This window comes from Mobula hypostoma, chromosome 11 (genome assembly GCF_963921235.1).
Source record: "Mobula hypostoma chromosome 11, sMobHyp1.1, whole genome shotgun sequence".
Lineage (NCBI taxonomy): Eukaryota > Metazoa > Chordata > Chondrichthyes > Myliobatiformes > Myliobatidae > Mobula > Mobula hypostoma.
The window spans coordinates 100,561,721-100,580,261 of record NC_086107.1 but is presented as its reverse complement, the minus strand read 5'-3'; the positions used below and the strand labels follow the sequence as shown (position 1 = coordinate 100,580,261).

The 18,541-nt window shown below is 42.8% G+C and overlaps 1 protein-coding gene across 4 annotated transcripts in view; it reads right to left on the bottom strand.

Annotated features, from left to right (window-relative positions):
* The window catches only part of LOC134354014 (guanylyl cyclase C-like), a 95,659-nt gene that overhangs the window by 42,656 nt on the left and 34,462 nt on the right, over positions 1-18,541 (bottom strand). For 3 of the 4 annotated variants that reach the window (XM_063062665.1, XM_063062662.1, XM_063062666.1), the window contains 7 exons: positions 17,359-17,455; positions 15,638-15,734; positions 13,364-13,499; positions 10,811-10,896; positions 5,450-5,564; positions 5,269-5,353; positions 477-582 (listed from right to left, as the gene is read on the bottom strand). In XM_063062665.1, the coding sequence (XP_062918735.1) occupies positions 477-582; positions 5,269-5,353; positions 5,450-5,564; positions 10,811-10,896; positions 13,364-13,499; positions 15,638-15,734; positions 17,359-17,455 (722 nt within the window). The remainder of the gene's footprint in view (positions 1-476; positions 583-5,268; positions 5,354-5,449; positions 5,565-10,810; positions 10,897-13,363; positions 13,500-15,637; positions 15,735-17,358; positions 17,456-18,541) is intronic. The other variant, XM_063062663.1, reaches the window with a different exon arrangement.

The following is an 18,541-nucleotide window of genomic DNA, read 5'->3' as shown; positions in this document are numbered from 1 at the left end:
ATAAATGTCAGTATCAGCAAATCACACGGTCACTGGGGTGACTCAACAGTTTAGGAAAGATTTATAAGGTTTTCATCCTTCTTGCTGCAATAAAGATTTTTTTAAACAATCCACTATTATAAGCACATTGCTTTCTCCCCCACTTGCAAGAAATTGTTAGTGCTGTTTAGGGACAGTTCTTTCTCCTCTCAGTTCTCATTGAGACTACACCCAAATTGCCAATCACCCTGTGTAAGCCTAGATACTAGCTACCTCACCCTGAGCAATGACTAATCCTCAATACCACCTTCACACGTCTAAGTACTCGGGGGGGGGGGGGTCCACTGCTCAAAAATTGAAGAAGAGGGTTCTTGATTCCATTTCTCCCCCTTTCTAGCCCAGATTGAGACAGGATTACCCAGTAGAGATCAGGGATTTCACATCGAGTGAAGTTTACCAGCCTTGGTTTCTGCATATTAGCTTGCGTGTAAGGTTACCTTTAGGTTGATGCAGCTGTGCTCGGCTATTTCCAGTGGTACAATCCGATCACTAGGAATGTGCGCCCACTTCCTCAGACGCATTTTCCGTTCCATTCTGTATTTCCTGTTGGCAAGATGTTTTGGTGAATTTGATGGTTAGTGTGCGGTAGTAACGAAACACCACAACTGAGAGAACTGGAGGAAATAGTCAGGGGAGGCCAACGAAACATGCAGGCTGAACCCAGGGATCAGGCTAGATGCTGGGAAGAGCAAGATCCCATAATGGTTGAATCGGTGTGAGAAGCTAAACAGATAATTTACATACGGTCATATTGATTACATAGCATGGATTCAGATTCAAATTAATTTATTTATCACACACACACTGAAACCTCCAGTGAAGTGCTTAACAGCTAACACAGCCTAAAGAAGTCCTGCCTCACAAGCGTCGCCAAATATTCTGGCACCAACACAGCAGGTGCACAATGTTCGGCAGAACAACAAAGACACAGCAAGCAACAAAATAACAAGAGGAGAACGAGCCTCTTTACTTCGAACACACACGGACAGTCCTCTCGGTGTTCCAGGTCTCCAGTTTCCATGCTTCAGCCGTTAGGCTTTGACGTCAGACTAAAGGATATCCATCAGTAAATTACAAACCCCATTTCCAGAAAAGTTGGGATATTTTCCAAAATGCAATAAAAACAAAAATCTGTGATATGTTAATTCATGTGAACCTTTATTTAACTGACAAAAGTCCAAAGAAAAGATTTTCAATAGTTTTACTGACCAACTTAATTGTATTTTGTAAATATACACAAATTTAGAATTTGATGGCTGTAACACACTCAACAAAAGTTGGGACAGAGTTAAAATAAGATTGAAAAGTGCGCAGAATATTCAAGTAACACTGGTTTGGAAGACTCCACATTAAGCTGGCTAATTGGTAGCAGGTGAGGTATCATGACTGGGTACAAAAGTAGCGTCCATCAAAGACTCAGTCTTTGCAAGCAAGGATGGGTCGTGGCTCACCCCTTTGTGCCAAAATTTGTGAGAGAATTGTTAGTCAGTTCAAAAGGAACGTTTCTCAACGCAAGATTATAGAGAATTTAGGTCTTTCAACATCTACAGTACATAATATTGTGAAAAGATTCAGAGAATTCAGAGACATCTCAGTGCGTAAAGGGCAAGGTCGGAAACCACTGTTGAATGTGCGTGATCTTCGAGCCCTCAGGCGGCACTGCCTAAGAAACCATCATGCTACTGTGACAATTATAGCCAACTGGGCTCGGGAGTACTTCGGAAAACCATTGTCACTCAACACAGTCCGTCGTTGCATCCAGAAATGCAACTTGAAACTGTATTATGCAAGGAGGAAGCCATACATCAACTCTATGCAGAAACGCCGGCGAGTTCTCTGGGCCCGAACTCATCTCAGATGGACCGAAAGACTGTAGAACCGTGTACTGTGGTCAGATGAGTCCACATTTCAGCTAGTTTTCGGAAAAAACGGGCGTCGAGTTCTCCGTGCCAAAGATGAAAACGACCATCCAGATCGTTATCAGTGAAAGGTGCAAAAGCCAGCATCTGTGATGGTATGGGGGTGCATCAGTGCCCACAGCATGGGTGAGTTGCATGTATGTGAAGGTACCATTGACTCTAAGGTATATATTAGGATTTTAGGGAGACATATGTTGCCATCAAGGTGACATCTCTTCCCAGGATGTCCATGCTTATTTCAGCAGGACAATGCCAGACCACATTCTGCACGGGCTACAACAGCGTGGCTTTGTAGACACAGAGTGTGTGTGCTTGACTGGCCTGCTGCCAGTCCAGATCTATCTCCTATTGAAAATGTATGGCGCATCATGAAGAGGAGAATCAGACAATGGAGACCACAGACTGTTGAGCAGCTGAAGTCTTATATCAAGCAAGAATGGACAAAATTTCCAATTGCAAATCTACTACAATTAGTATCCTCAGTTCCAAAAGGATTAAAAAGTGTTATTAAAAGGAAAGGTGATGTAACACAATGGTAAACATGCCTCTGTCCCAATTTTTGTTGAGTGTGTTGCAGCCATCAAATTCTAAATTTGTGTATGTTTACAAAATACAATTAAGTTGGTCAGTAAAACTATTGAAAATCTTTTCTGTACTTTTGTCAGTTAAATAAAGGTTCACGTGAATTAACATATGACAGATTTTTGTTTTTATTGCATTTTGGAAAATATCCCAACTTTTCTGGAAATGGGGTTTGTATTTAGATTATTTATCCCTCTTCAAAAGAATGGGGGCAAAGGATTTAATGTACTAATTGAAACAGGCAAGTAGAGGGATATAACTCATAGTTTCAACAGAAAGCAAAGCTTCAGAACCTGGACAACATCTAGTTGTTATACTGAAGACTTGAGAATTAGCTGTGCCTCTAGCCAACGGTGCAACTAGAACACAGGGATCCAGCTGACTGTGTAAAAAATTGTCTGTTTCATTAAAAAAAATCAGAACACAACCAATCCAGCTAATTACTGCTTAATCAGTCTACACTCGAAAATTAGCAAAATGATAGAAGGTGTCATTGACAGTGCTATTAAATAGTACTTACTCTTCAATAACCTGACCTTCATTGCCCCTTTTCAACTTTGCTGAGATAACTTAGCTCCAGTCCTCATCATAGCCTTGGCCCTAATGTGAAGAGCTGAGTTGCTGGGGTGAGGTGAAAGTGACTTCCCTTGACATCAAGTCAACATTTGATGGAGCGTGGGATTGAGGAGCCCTGCTAAAACTAATGTCATTGGGCATTATGGGGAAAAAGCTCTGAAGAGTGGACAGCATTGGAGGCATAGTGGTTAGAAAAACACTTTACATTCCCAGCAACCTGGGTTTGATGCCTACTGCTGCCTGTAAGGAGTTGATACATTCTTCCCGTGACCCTGTGGGTTTTCTCCATGTGCTCCAGTTTCCTCCCACAGTCCAAAGACATTCTGGTTGGTAGGTTAATTGGTCATTGTAAATTGCTCTGTGATTAGGTTAGGGTTAAATCGGGGGATTGCTGGCTCAAAGGGCCAGAAGGACCTATTCTATGTTTTATCTCAATAAACAAATAAAATAAATTAGATAAGAAAAAAAAAAGTTGTGGATGTTGGAAATCAAATACCTCAGCTCCAGGACGTCACTGCAGGAATCCCTCAGGGCTCGACCAAATTCATCAGCAATATTCCATCCGTCATAAGGTCAGAAATGAGGATGCTCTCTAATGATCTCGCAACATTCAATTTCATTTCCAAAATGGAGCAGCCCATACAAGCATGGAGCAAGACTTAATCGTGGATTGATAAGTGGCAAGTAGATTATTAATTCATATTAGCATCACTGAGTCTGCACCTTTAGCCTCCCAGAGAATCATCACTGCCCAGAACCTCAGCTGCTCAAATAGTGTGGTGACAAGAACAGGTCAGAAGCTGGCCGTTCTGTTCTAAACAACAGCACAAACCCATCCCACCATTCAGAAGACTGTGATGGAATATTCTTCATTTACTAATTGAATGTGGCTCAATAATAGTTGACAAACTCCACACCATCCAGGGCATGGCAGCCCATTTGATTGTTGCCCTCAGTAGCACCATAAGCATTATTTACCTCCATCCCTGGCACATGGCAGTTGCTGTGTGTACCATCTACAAGATACCCTTCATTTACTTGTATGGGCTACTGCAGTCCTTCCTTCCAGAATTGTAACCTCTTCCATCAAATCCACTGAATTATAGAATCATACTGCTATAGAGTTACAGGCCATTCTGCGCATTCAATCCATGCTATTATTTACCTGTTTACACTATTAACCCTACATTAATCCCACTTTTCATCCTCTCTGCATTCTTGTAAACACTGCCCAGATTCTACCGCAAACCTGCACACTACAGCCGCCAATCAACCGAGCGCACATCTCTGGGGCATGGTAGGAAACCAGGGCACCCAGAGGGAACCTGTGCAGTCACAGGGCGAAGGTGAAAACTTTACAGGGACAGCGCACGAGGTCAGAACTATATCTGAACCTTTGGCACTGTGTCAGTGGCTCTGCAAACTACACCACTGTGCCAGCCCAGTACAATCTCTACCACATAAGGGCTGTCTTTCCTCACATTAATGAGTAGCTGTACAGGTGGTCACTGAATGTAGTTTAAACTGTGCACAATGCATATCCCTAATCATGACCACTCAGACTTATGAGGTTATTTGGAGGCAGGTTCACAATTGTAAAACACACAGGAAATTGATGCTTTGCTGCACGCTTGAGTGCTCGGTGGGAGGGGGGATTGTTGCTTTGCTGCTGCTTTACGTGTGGGAGGGAGGGGAGCTGGGGGGGCTTTGGGGTTCTAACATTTAACTGTCGTTCATTCTTTGGGGCACTCCTCTGTTTTCGTGGATGGTTGCAAAGAAAAATGTTTTTCAGGGTGTATATTGTATACATTTCTCTAACATTAAGTGAACCTATTGAAACCTTTGAAAATTGAAGTCCTTTTCTTGCATCATTATCCAGGACTTGATTGCAGAACAGGAGAAGTTGAAGAATCACAACCAACAATTACAGAACAAGCTGGCTGAATATTATAAGATGAAAGCAGAGGAACCGAAGATTGAGTTAAAGAAACCTCAAGCCGGTTATGATCTATGACACTTGAAGTTCATGGGTAAGGCAAAAGATTTGGGCATGGAAAGAATTAATTGACAACTGACAGTACTTGCGTTCACAGGCAGGTATACAGGTGTATCTCAGAAAGTGGCCACTGAGTGTATAAATGGAGCTACTTACCGCAGTACAACCATTGCGATCAACGTAACCACTACCACAGTGATTGTCAGACCTATCACTGCGAACGACAACGTTCGATTATCTGCTGGAGAGAATTCAAATGAAACAGAACTTCAAACAATCTGTGCTTAAGTTAGGGCTGCCCCGTCTGGTTGAGTGTACTTTTGACGGTAAGACCTACTTGAATTGCTTTTTGGCTCACTTCTGGGCAACCCATTCATCCATGCGAAATCAGAAGTGCAATCGGTGTCAGTTATGTTGTTAATTTGTGTTTCAAAGGTGAACCATCTTTGGTACTGAAATTAAAAGGAAAAATGGAAAAAATAGTAAGAAGGAAAGTAGCAGGATTCAAAGAAATAGGCAGACAAGTGAAAGGAGTAGCCAAATGGTAAGAAATCTAATGCCTGGTACAAAAGAATGGAGATATCAAATTAACAAAAGTTAGAGAATTTAAAACTGAATTCAGAAAGCTGGAATAAGCCCAGATGAGAGACGAGATGGTGTCCTGAAGCTTATATCAAGACTCAGCAAGAGTCCACAGAAGTCAGGATGAGAGTGGTCAACCACTGCAAAGGCAACACCGATCTTTTCACTTTGCCCCATCAGGCTGGGACCTAATGAGTCTTTACAGGTGAAGCCTCCTTCATTTTGGATTCACCATGTGGTCCCTCCTGCAATGGATAAACCAAACACAAAATGGACGGGGAGACTCACCAGAAACTTTAGGAAAGCACCTCATTTTCATGTGGGAATATTGTAGCCTTCTGAACTCAGTATCAAATTCTCTAGCTTCTGATAACTTGCTTTCTCTATCTTTGTCAGAACAATTGTTTTCTGTTCTTTTCCATCTGTCTGTGATATTGGCTCAGTTTTTGTTCTCTCTCCATTAGTACACCTGATCTGCTATTGCAACATATTACATCTCCAACTGTCCCCATTAACAACACACTCCTGCGACAAACTGACCTCAACTTTTTACAGATATTCCCTTTGTCCAATCTATCCTTTTTCCCAATCTTTGTAGTAACCCAAAACAAACCTTTTTGCTTTATCTTAATTCTGAGGAAGGGTGTTTGGAATGTTAACCACGTATCTTTCTATCCAAATGCTGCCAGCATTCTCTATTTACACTGCATTGCCATTTGCTGCCAAGGCTGGTGATATAGACGTCTTTATTCAGCACACAAGTAGGCATTATACTTGAGACACTCTTGGTAGAAGAGGCCTCCTGACCCAATATTACATCACATTTTACACGTTAAAGAACAAAGTTAACAACAAGACAGTTTCTATAGTTGCAATGCATTCTTAATGGTGTACACCCCAGAGTTCTGAAAGAGATGTCTGAAGAGTTCATGGAGGCATTAGTAATGGTCTTTCAAGAATCACTAGATTCAGGAATGGCTCCGGAAGACTGGAAAATTGCAAATATCACTCCACTCTTCCAGAAGGGAGAGAGGCAGAAGAAAGGAAACTAAAGGCCAGTTAGTTTGACCTCAGTGGTTGGGAAGTTGTTGGAACTGATTATTAAGGATAAGGTCTCAGGGTACTTGGAGGTGCATGATGAAAAAAGGCCATAATCAGCATGGCTTCTTCAAGGGAAGATCTTGTCTGACAAATCTATTGGAATTCTTTGAAGAAATAACAAGCAGAATAGACAAAGGAGAATCAGTTGACGCTGTTTACTTGGATTTTCAGCAGCCTTTGACAAGGTGCCACACATGAGGATGCTTAACAAGTTACAAGCCCATGGTATTACAGGAAAGATTCTACAATTGATAAAGCAGTGGCTGATTGGCAGGAGGCAAAGAGTGGGAATACAGGGAACCTTTTCTGGTTGGCTGCTGGTGACTACTGGTGTTCCACAGGGGTCTGTGTTGGGGCCAATTTTTTTTACGTTATATATCAATGGTTTGAATGACAGAATTGACCGTTTTGTTGCAAAGCTTCTAGTTGACATGAAAATAGGTGGAGGGGCAGGGAGTTTTGAGGAAGTTGAGAGGCTACAGAAGGACTTAAACAGATTAGGAAAATGGGGAAAGAAATAGCAGATGGAATACAGTGTTGGGAAGTGTACGGTCATGCTCCTTGGTAGAAGAAATGAAAGGAGTAACTATTTTCTAAATGGAGAGAAATATAAAAACTGAGATGCAAAGGGACTTGGGAGTACTTGTGTAGGATTCCCTAAAGGTTAATTTGCAGGTTGAGTCTGTGGTGAGGAAGGCATATGCAATGTTAGCATTCATTTCAAGAAGACTAGAATATAAAAGCAAGAACGTAATTTTGAAACTATAAAACACTGGTGAGGCCCCACTCGGAGTACTGTGAGCAGGTTTGGCCACTTATCTTAGAAAGGATATCTGAAACTGGAGACGGTTCAAAGGAGGTTCATGAAAATTATTCCAGGATTGAATGGCTTGTCATATGAAAAGCATTTGATGGTTCTTTGCCTGTATTCACTGGAATTGAGAAGAATGAAGGGTGGCCTCATTGAAACCTATTGAATGGTGAACGGCCTTGATAGAGTGGATGCAGAGAGGATGTTTCCTATGGCGGGAGGGTCTAAGACCAGACGACAGCCTCAGAATAGAGGAGTGTCCTTTTAGATCGTAAGAAATAGGAACAGGAGTCGGCCATCTGGCCCAACGAGCCTGCTCCACCATTCAATAAGCTCATGGTTGATCTGGCCATAGACTCATCTCCACCTCCCTGCCTTTTCCCCATAACCCTTAATTCTCCTACTATGCAAACATATATCTAACCTTGTCTTAAGTATATTTACTGAGGTAGCCTCCACTGCTTCATTGGGCAGAGAATTCCACAGATTCACCACTCTCTGGGAAAAGCAGTTCCTCCTTATCTCCATCCTAAATCTACTCCCCCAAATCTTAAGGCTATGTCCCCTAGTTCTAGTCTTACCTACCAGTGGAAACAACTTTCCTGTCTCCATCTTATCTATTCTTTTTATAATTTTATATGTTTCTATGAGATCTCCTCTCATTCTCCTGAATTCCAGCGAGTACAGTCCCAGGCAACTCAATCTCTCCTCATAGTCTAACCCTCTCATCTCTGGAATCAACCTGGTGAGCCTCCTCTGCATCACCTCCAAAGCCAGTATTTCCTTCCTCAAGTAAGGAGACCAGAACTGCACACAGTACTCCAGGTGCGGCCTCACCAGTACCCTGTACAGTTGCAGCATAACCTCCCTGCTCTTAAATTCAATCCCTCTAGCAATGAAGGCCAGCATCCCATTTGCCTTCTTGACAGCCTGCTGCACCTGGAAACCAAGCTTTTGTGATTCATGCGTAAGCACTCCCAAGTCTCTCTGCACAGCAGCGTGCTGCAGGTTTTTACCATTTAAATAATAACCTGCTCTTTCATTTTTCCTTCCAAAGTGGATAACCTCACATTTACCAACATGGTACTCCATCTGCCAGATGCTTGCCCACTCATTTAACCTATCCATATCTCTCTCAGACTCTCCGTATCTTCTGCACAATTTGCTTTTTCACTCTATTTAGTATCATCATCAAACTTAGATATAGTATACTCGGTCCCCTCTTCCAGATTGTTAATGTATATTGTGAACAGATATTGTATATCAAGATCAGAGATGAGGAGGAATAGTGAATCTGTGGAATTCTTTGCCACAGGCAGCTGTGGAGGCCAAGTCTTTGTGTATATTTACGGCAGGTGTTGATAGATTCTTGATTGGTCAGGGCATGAAGCGATACGGGGAGAAGGCAGGAGATTGCGGCTGAGAGGAAAATTGGACTAGCCATGATAAAATGGCAGAGTAGACCCGATGGGCCAAATGGCCTAATTCTGCTCCTATATCTTATGGTCTTATGATGCTTCCTTTGAGTTGCACACAATTTGAAACATGTAGATCTTCACACCAACACACCCAAATTGAGTGTTCATCACCTCTGTCTCTCTAGCTGCTTTCGTGCATATGCAGACATCTCAACTGAATGGGCGTTACCTGGTTTGCAATCAACCCCAGTCTGCAGCTCCAGGAAGACCATTGTTCTGAGCTGCTTTTTAAACTCGATCTACAATCCACAGTCAGATCTGAAGACAGGTTGCTGTTGAAATTAATACTTGCTATATTGCATAACTCCAGAATACACCCTTACAAAGGTGACCATGGCATGAAATTTTACATGGAGGGACTCTTCTCTATAGAGTCATAGAAAAGTTAGAGTTCTATCACAGGCAATTCGGCCCATCTAGTATGTGCTGAACCATTTAAACTGCATAGTCCCAACAGCCTGCACCCGGACCATACCCCTCCATACCCTTCCCATCCATGTACCTATCCAAACTTCTCTTCAACGTTGAAACTGAAATCACATCCAGTACTTGCACTGCCAGCTCATTCCACACTCTCACCACCTTTTGAGTGAAGAGCGTCCCCTCATGTTCCTCTTAAGCATTTCACCTTTCACCCTTAGCCCATGACCTCCAGTTGTAGTCCCACCCAACCTCAGTGGAAAAAGCCTGCGATCATTTACCCTATGCCCCTCATAATTTTGTATGTCTCTATCAAATCTCTGCTCAGTCTTCTACCTTCTAGGGAATAAAGTTCTAAACTATTTGATCTTTCCTTATAATTCAGGTTCCCCAGTCCCAGAAGCACCTTTTAAATTCTCTTTGTACTCTTTCAATTTTGTTTGCATCTTTTCTGTAGGTAGGTGACCAAAACTGCACACAATACTCCAGATTAGGCCTTGCCAATGTCTTATACAACTTCAATATAACATCCCAACTCCTGTACTCAACACTTTGATCTATGAAAGCCAATGTGCCAAAAGCTTTTTTTACAACCCTGTCTACCTGTGACACCACTTTCAATGAATTATGAACCTGTATTCCCAGATCTCTTTGTTCTACCACAAGCTGCAGAAATTGAGAATCATAGTTTAGCCAATTGTCCTCAGACAACTTAGCTATAAAAGTACTGATTAGACAAGTTTCTATATGCCACTCCCTCTTCATCCATCTACCCCTCCTTCTCCTGCCCCACGGCTGATGATGCCATGAGGCTGGGACCACGTCCTCACCAAGACAAAACTACACAGCAGATCATCACACGTCTTCATTCAGTCCTGCAGGCCCACACTAAGGCAGTCTAGTGGCAGCAAAATCACTGGCTTGCTTTGGCTCAGTTAGTGCTGTGCTTGTTCTGTATGAGCAATGCTGGGCACCAAAGTGTTTGGGGAATGACAGACATCTGTAGGTGGTGGGTGGAAATGGGTTAAACGTACGCGGAGGGGAGTGAGGCAGTGCTTTGGGGAGTAGGTGTCAGTGTGCACGTCTGACTGAGTGGAAGGGTCAGACACTATTGTGGCAGAGGGATCAGTTTGCGTATGTGTGTGCGGTGGGGCCAGTTTGTACTGGTATGTACACAGAAAACTAACATTTTACTTAAAGGACCTTTGAATGCTTTTATCTGTTTCTGTGGTAAAACTGTGTACATATGCGGCAGAGACCAGCTTCAATACGGAACATCCCAATTCACTTGAAGTTTAGAACCTACTTTGGTTGTCTTGATTGAAGTGTATAGAACAGTCAGGCTAAACTCTCGGTCTCCATGTTCATCCAGGTAAACTTCTCCATTCAGCCCTGCAATCAAGTGAATGGCTAATTTAATATGTTTACTAAGTACAATCATATTCCAGTTATCACTTATGTTTCTTTCAAGATTGTTCATCTTTCTTTATATTTCTATATTCATGCTCCTTCTCTTCGTAGGGTGCCAGTATCCTTTTCACCAACGCCATATTCCCAAAAAACCATTCCTTACCTTCCACTTTCACTACTTCTCCCTGTGTTTCCACACTCTCGATTTCCCTTCATTCCGTTGACCTCCTTTCCCCAAAAGCCTCCATTTCCCTTTCACGTCCATTCCCTGCTCTCTCTTCCTTCCTTCCATTTTCATGTCAACTTTTTTGCTCCTTACATTTTTACCCATCCTCTCTATTTCCTTGCCTCCAAAGTCGAGTTTATAGTCATGGGCACAAGTGCAATGAAGAACTTAGTTGTAGCAGCATCACAAGAAAAACATAAATTATACACTTTTTTTCAAGAAAACGCAATTAGAACATAAAAATGTCCATTTTAGTACCAAGTGGTCAAGGTGTTCATAGCTTCACTAAACTGCAGAGATCAGGGCTTTGCCAGTTGGTTCAAGGATTAAATGGCTGAAGGGAAGTAGCTGTTCTTGAACCTGGTTGTGTGGAATTTCTGACTGCTGTACCTCCTGCCTGATGCTAGCTGTAAAAGAACAGCATGGCCTGGATTGTGGGGATTATAGATGAGGTAGCGACTCCAGTAAATACTACCGATGGTCAAGAAGGATGTGTCTGTAATGTATTGGGAAAACCCAATACCCTCCGCAGCTTCTTATGAGGCCCTCTGTTGGTCAGGGTTGACCGTGGATTTTGCATCCTAGCTGCCTACATGATATGCAAGCCAGGACAGTACAATACCGAGAGCAAGGTGTTGCCCATGCAGCAGGTTACCCTTCTCCACACAGCTAATGAATCCAAAAGGAAAGGCAGAGACCAATAAAGTCTGGCACAGTGGCATCACAGGATTTGCCCGCTAATGTTAAACTCAACGTAGGGTTGCCTCAGGGACTCCAGCTCCAGATTTTTCCCTCGGGGTTTACTCCCGAAGCCTTCCCCACGAGTGGGTATAGCCACAAGGCAGTGGGGGTTTGAGATCAGAGTTTTCCTTCTCCTAGATGAGCTGCCAACCACGGCTGATGAGCCCCATCTGCCCAAAGTGACTGATTTTAAGGTGCCAGTAATCTGCTATTGCCCCTTCTCCTGTAAACATAAACAGCTCCACCAGGCTTTAGTGCTCAGTAGCTACTCCACACGTGAGGGCTAGGTGCTGGATTTGGTCGGCAGAGGCTATTTGAGACACCCACCATAGGGAGTATTTAATAGGTGGTGGGAGCTTATATTCACCAATCATCCCTCCCCCCCCCATGGGCTATAACAACTTTAAGGAACCCAGCTTCTTATGGTCCTGTATTTGAGTTGCCGTACCAGACCATGATGCAACCAGTCAGGATATTTTCAACAGTACATTTGTAGAAGCTTGTTGGCGAATTCTCTGATAAACCGATCATCCTTAACCTCCTAAGAAAATAAAGAAGCTGGCATGCTTTCCTGACTATTGTATTCATGTGCTGGGCCCAGGACCGGCCATCTGATATGTTAACACCCATTAATTTAAAGCTGCTGACTCCACCGCCGATTCCCCAATGTAGACTAGTGTATATTAGCCCTCCTTCTCCTTCCTGAAGTCAAGAAGTTGTTTTAGTGCCATCACTCAACCAGATGTCCTATCTCACTCTAGTAGAGTGCCAGAGCAGTGTTCTGTCCACACTTCTGTAGGGGACAGAATGCCAGTGCTTGACAGAAAGTGACCTTGCCGAGCTGTTGTTATTTCACACCAGGAACCTCCATATTTTCTGGCCAAGAAAGATCTCCAAACACCCTGTTCCTTCAGTGTCACCAAGAGGACATGCCCACAATCATCATGAGGAAACACAGGAGATGAATTGGACACGTGATGAGAAGGGAGGCCAACTCCAACATCAAGGCAGCGATCCATTGGACCCCTGAAGGGTGGAGGAAACATGGGAGACCAAAGACAACTTGGCGCCGTACCGTAGAGGCAGAAATGAGGACCCTGAACCACACCTGGGGCACAATAATGGCCACGGACAGAGATGGAGGACCTTCATTGGTCTACTAAACGCCAGGGCTGTAATGGGCCGTAGTAATGTCGGTAAACGACAGAATTAATGAAAGGAGAGTTTGATGAACATGTAAGAGAGAATAAGTTGCAGAGCTACAGGACAGGGAGGAATGGGGTTGATGGGGTTGTTCTGCTGGAAGTTCACATTGAGCCAAATGGCCTTCTGTGCTGTATTAAGTCAGATCCTTGGTCTCCCTTCTTTTCATTCCCACACGTGTCTGTGTTCCCTTCTTCCTCTCTACCTGTCTTCTTTTCATCCATTATCCTGTCTCCATCCACTACCTTTCCTTTCAGCGTAGGGACAATCTGTAATTACCTGGGAAAGAAGTATTACGAAAATTTCGCCGGAAGTCGTCCCGTGTTGGGGTCTGATTCCTCTTCAGGAACTTGTTGAGAACAGATCCAAAGAGATTAACGGCTTCGGAATAGCCCCTGACGTAGTCACTCATGTTCTGAAACAGATTCAGTTTTTAAAGTGGAGATCCCAGTGAATCAAATTATATTCGCAAACACAAGGAATGCTGCAGATGCTGGAAATTCAAGCAACACACATCAAAGTTGCTGGTGAACGCAGCAGGCCAGGCAGCATCTCTAGGAGGAAGTACAGTCAACGTTTCAGGCCGAGACCTGATGGCATGAACATTGACTTCTCTAACTTCCGCTAATGCCCCACCTCCCCGTCGTACCCCATCCGTTATTTATATACACACATTCTTTCTCTCATTCTCCTTTTTCTCCCTGTGTCCCTCTGACTATACCCCTTGCCCATCCTCTGGGTTCCCCCCCCCTTTTCTTTCTCCCTGGGCCTCCTGACCCGTGATCCTCTCATATCCCTTTTGTCAATCACCTGTCCAGCTCTTGGCTCCATCCCCCCCCCCCCGTCTTCTCCTATCATTTTGGATCTCCCCCTCACCCTCCCACTTTCAAATCTCTTACTAACTCTTCCTTCAGTTAGTCCGGACGAAGGGTCTCGGCCTGAAACGTTGACTGTACCTCTTCCTAGAGATGCTGCCTGGCCTGCTGCGTTCACCAGCAACTTTGATGAATCAGATTATATTTTGAGAACAAACAGCCAGCAGAGGAAAGTGCAACAAGAACTACATCATGCATTATTCAAACCCCACATTCCCATTCTCATAAGGTTAGAATTGGGGATGTTGTACAACTTTTAATGTTTAAATCCATTTAAAATGCCTCAACAAATAATGCACCTGATGTCTGTATAAAATCTGGACAACACTCATCCATGGACAAATAAGAAACCATAATATTCAGGCAAGAAAAGTGCTGGTGGTGACTATCTCTAACAAGAGAGCATCTGCTGACCTCTGCTTGATATTCAATATTGTCATAGCAAATTTCCATGACCAGAAATTCAAATGGACCAGTTAGATGAAACCAAAGTAAAAGAGTAGATCAGAGGTTGGATATCCTGCTGAGCGAGAGTGTCTCCTGATGACCCAAGGTCTGCCCACCATCTACAAGTGTTGTGGAATCACTAACTAAGATCACCAGAGTGACTTCCAGTTTTATTTTAAGAGTTTATTAACATAATATCATGGAGAGTCTGCAGCAGTCTCCATCACCACCAGAACTCTGATTTTTAGGTTGTACAAAGCTCATATTTATACAGCAAGACAAACAACTTCACATAACTTTTGTTTGGCATCCCATGGTCAGTGTATGATCAATCGTTTAAAAGAGATGTCAATTAACCCTCAGTGCAAGTCTAACATTCTTGGTATCAGGACTCATAATTTACACCCAGAGACATCCTTTGTCCTGGTTCCAGGGGCCTAGTATCTAATTAATAAGGAGTTCCTGGTACTGTGCTTATCATCCAAGGTTATTCTCAACATGCATCAACAGTCTTAAGCCCAGCTGCTCCAGAATGGTCAAGTATCCCATCAGACACTAGTTTTAACTATTTCTACCACAACAGGGAACAAGTTGCAAGTGTGATGGTATAGCTTCCATTCACCTGAAACAATACAGTTTGAACAACTCTCAAAAAGCCTTACACTGTCCAAAAACAAAGCAGTCCACTTCATTGGCAACCTAATCAACCATCTTAAGCTTTGACACCCTCCCCAACCTGCTGCAATACATTGATGGTCAAAGAGACTGTACCTACTTAACAGATATTTGAATAAGTACAGTATTTGCACTAGGATACAAGGAGTATATTGTATACTAGTTCAAATACTCATTCAAAGGGCAAGTAAATAGGAAGGGAAGAGGAAATGGCAACTGAGGGCCTAACATAAGCAAAAGCACAATGAGCTGGCCACCTCCAATGCGCTCACAAGTTTTATGATTTTACATATGAACTGCCACTCATTGTTTCTCATAAATGTACGATTTGCTATTTGAATAAGGCACTAAAGGATGGACGAGGGAATCAGGATCTCTAAAGAGGCCAAAAACTCAATTCAGTGTGATAGGGAGAGGCATCAGCCTGCTCTTCTCTTAAGGGCTTGGTAATTTACAGTAAGAACGCAGAATCTTAATCCAATCTATTCCTGGAGATTTACTCCTTACTCAATGAGCCAAAAGGGCCTAATTCTGCTCCTGTATCTTATGGTCTTACCCTCTGGCTGTCATTGATCCCTTGTGAAGGAAGCAGGGTGACCACCAGTACTTGCTTCATGTAGTCCATTGAGTCACCATTGAGTGAATAGCTGTGGCTATCAGAAAGATGAGTGGGAAGAATAGTGAGAAAGACATTATTAACATCTCACCACCCATCCTCCCGATCACTGACCCAATGCCATCATGTTTTTGATAGTGAATTAACATACAGATGTCTTGGGAGGATGGCACAACGTTGAAGACTCGTATCTCTCATTTGACAATTGGACAATTGACTGATTGTTAAAGAAAGTGCTAATTGAAATCAAGTTCATCTAAACAATGAGTGAGTCATTGTCACAATTTGTAGTTAAAAAAAAACAAAGACGGTAAAGATGCCACTTCTTCATTGGTACCATTGCAATGGTCTAGTGTGCACATCACACTCACGGATTTAACATAAAGAGAACCATAACCTTATCATGGTTTGGAGGCTTGTGTACCTCAATGACCCAGAGAGCTTTGGCTCTTGGTAGGGTCACCCATGCCAAACAGATCAAAAGGTAGAGGCCAGGCTAACTCTAATAAGGTAACAAGAGATGTGTGGTTCAGAAGTCCAGTCAACCAAGCATTCAAGCTCTTGTATCTTCTAGAGGGTAGAAGAGAGAAAAGGTACCAAGGTGACAGTATCATCGATGATACTATTAGCCTTCCTGAAGCAACACACTGTGAAGGTGGATTTATAGAAGGTTGTGATGGCCTAGCCATTTAGGACTGAGATAAGTAGAAATTGCTTCACCTACTGCAGGAGTTCCCAACCTGGGGTCCACAGACACCTCAGTTAATGGTAGAGGGTCCATGGCATAAAAAAGGGTGGGAACCCCTGATCTACATCATACAAACCTTGTGGAATCCCAAGAGGCCTGTGAAAGTTAAATTGATGAGAACATTCAAGGGAGAAATTGGATAATTTTTATCCCCAACCAAAGGATATTGTATTGGTGAGATGGCAGTGTCAGGAGAGGGACAGCTTGTGCAGTGAGAGTCATATGAAATTAGCAAGTGAATTTGAGTGAGATTATGTCCCACGGGGAGGTTTGATTCATTCTGGCTCAATGTCAGATCAGTTTCTGTGTAGCCTTATATCACTTAGTTTTTAATTGGGCAAACCAAGTTTCTGCATCTATTAAAAAAACAGCATTAGAAACTTGCACTTACAGATTACTCCTGTGTAAGGGACTATAAGAGACGGTATAGAGTAGCAATTTGTGATTGTGGAGTTGGAAGGCCTAATTTTGATGGAATATCGAATAAAAACTGCAGAAACTGGAAATAAGTGATAAAGCAGAAAATACTAGAAGTTCTCGGCAAATCAAACAGTATCAAAGAAAAGAGAAGTAGAGTTAAGGTTTCAAATCAAGTGTCCTTCATTCTGAAGATCTGAATGTTAATTCTGATGACTTTGTAATCTCTGTCTGACCTGAGCTTTTTCCAGTGTTTTTTATTTGTGAGCCATTGTCTGTATAATGTGTATGTTATTTTGGCATCACACAAATATTTGAGTTTTTCAATGAATTCATGCTCAAGGAAAGCACAAATGTAGAGAGAATTTCACATCTTATCCATAATCTATCTGCCCTGGGTCCAACAGCAAATATGAAAAGTAATCCAGTACTGCCATCTATTGGTCAGTGAGAATAACTGCTGGAAAAAAACAAAAATCCAAGTCAAAGCACTCACTTGAACAGGTTCAGCAGAATGATGACAATATCTTCATCCAATTTAGTGTCACCAACTAATGTCTGAATGTCACTGTTCGTTCCACACAGAATGATCACTGTGAGTAAGAAACAGGCAGTTCAGTTAATGTTCTTCATTCGCAAAGTTCCCCTCTCCCTCCAGTTTTCCCACCTTCGCTTGGCGGACTGAGCCATAGTTTTATCGCACTCCATCACCTCACCTTAGTCACATAGACACACAATATGGAAAAAGACCCTTTGGCCCAATGAATCCATGCTAAACCCGCTAATCCCACATTAATCCCTTATTTTAGTTTTTACACGTTCTCATCAACTCCTTGCAGATTCTGCCATTCATTCACTCACTGGGGACCATTTATATTGGCCAATTGTCCTAGCAGCCTGCACATCCCGGGGAGAGAGGAAGAAACCAGAGCCTCCAGAAGAAGCTCATGCAGTCACCGGGAGAGTGTGCAAAATTCACGGAGGTCAGGGTTGAACCAACGTCTCTGCCGCTGTGAGGCAGTGGTTCTGCTGGCTACCTCTTCAGTACCATGCAGCCAAAGAGCCCCGCTTTTTTAACTCCAGCATGACATCCGCACTCCATTCCAGTGTAATCAATGGAAAAGTGTGGCTATACGTTCGTTTTCGCAACGGTCTCTGCCATCTTTATTCCAAGAAACTGTAATTTCAGACAAGACTAAGCAACTCAGACCAGTCAAAGCCATTAGACAGTAGCATGCTGAAGGGATAACGTAGTCATTTATGACATGGAAGTGTGCCAGGTTTACCACAAGGATACCGTTTGTGGTCTTATAGAAGGATTGCAATGCAGGAAGAAAATAAAACTTTAGTGAGGTAAAATATTACAAAGCACTTTACATGAGACTATGAATCAGAAACCAGTTTATTACCATTGACATATGTTGTGAAATTTTGTTACTTTGAAGCAGCAGTATAGTGAAGTACATCAAAAAACTACTCTAAATTGCAATAAGACCATAAGATATAGGAGTAGAAGTAGGCCATTTGGCCCATCAAATCTGCTCCACCATTCAATCGTGGGCTGATCCAATTTTTCCAATCATCCCCACTCCCCTCCTTTCTCCCCATACCCTTTGATGCCACGGCTGATCGAGAACTTATCAATCTCTGCCTTAAATATACCCAGTGACTTGGCCTCC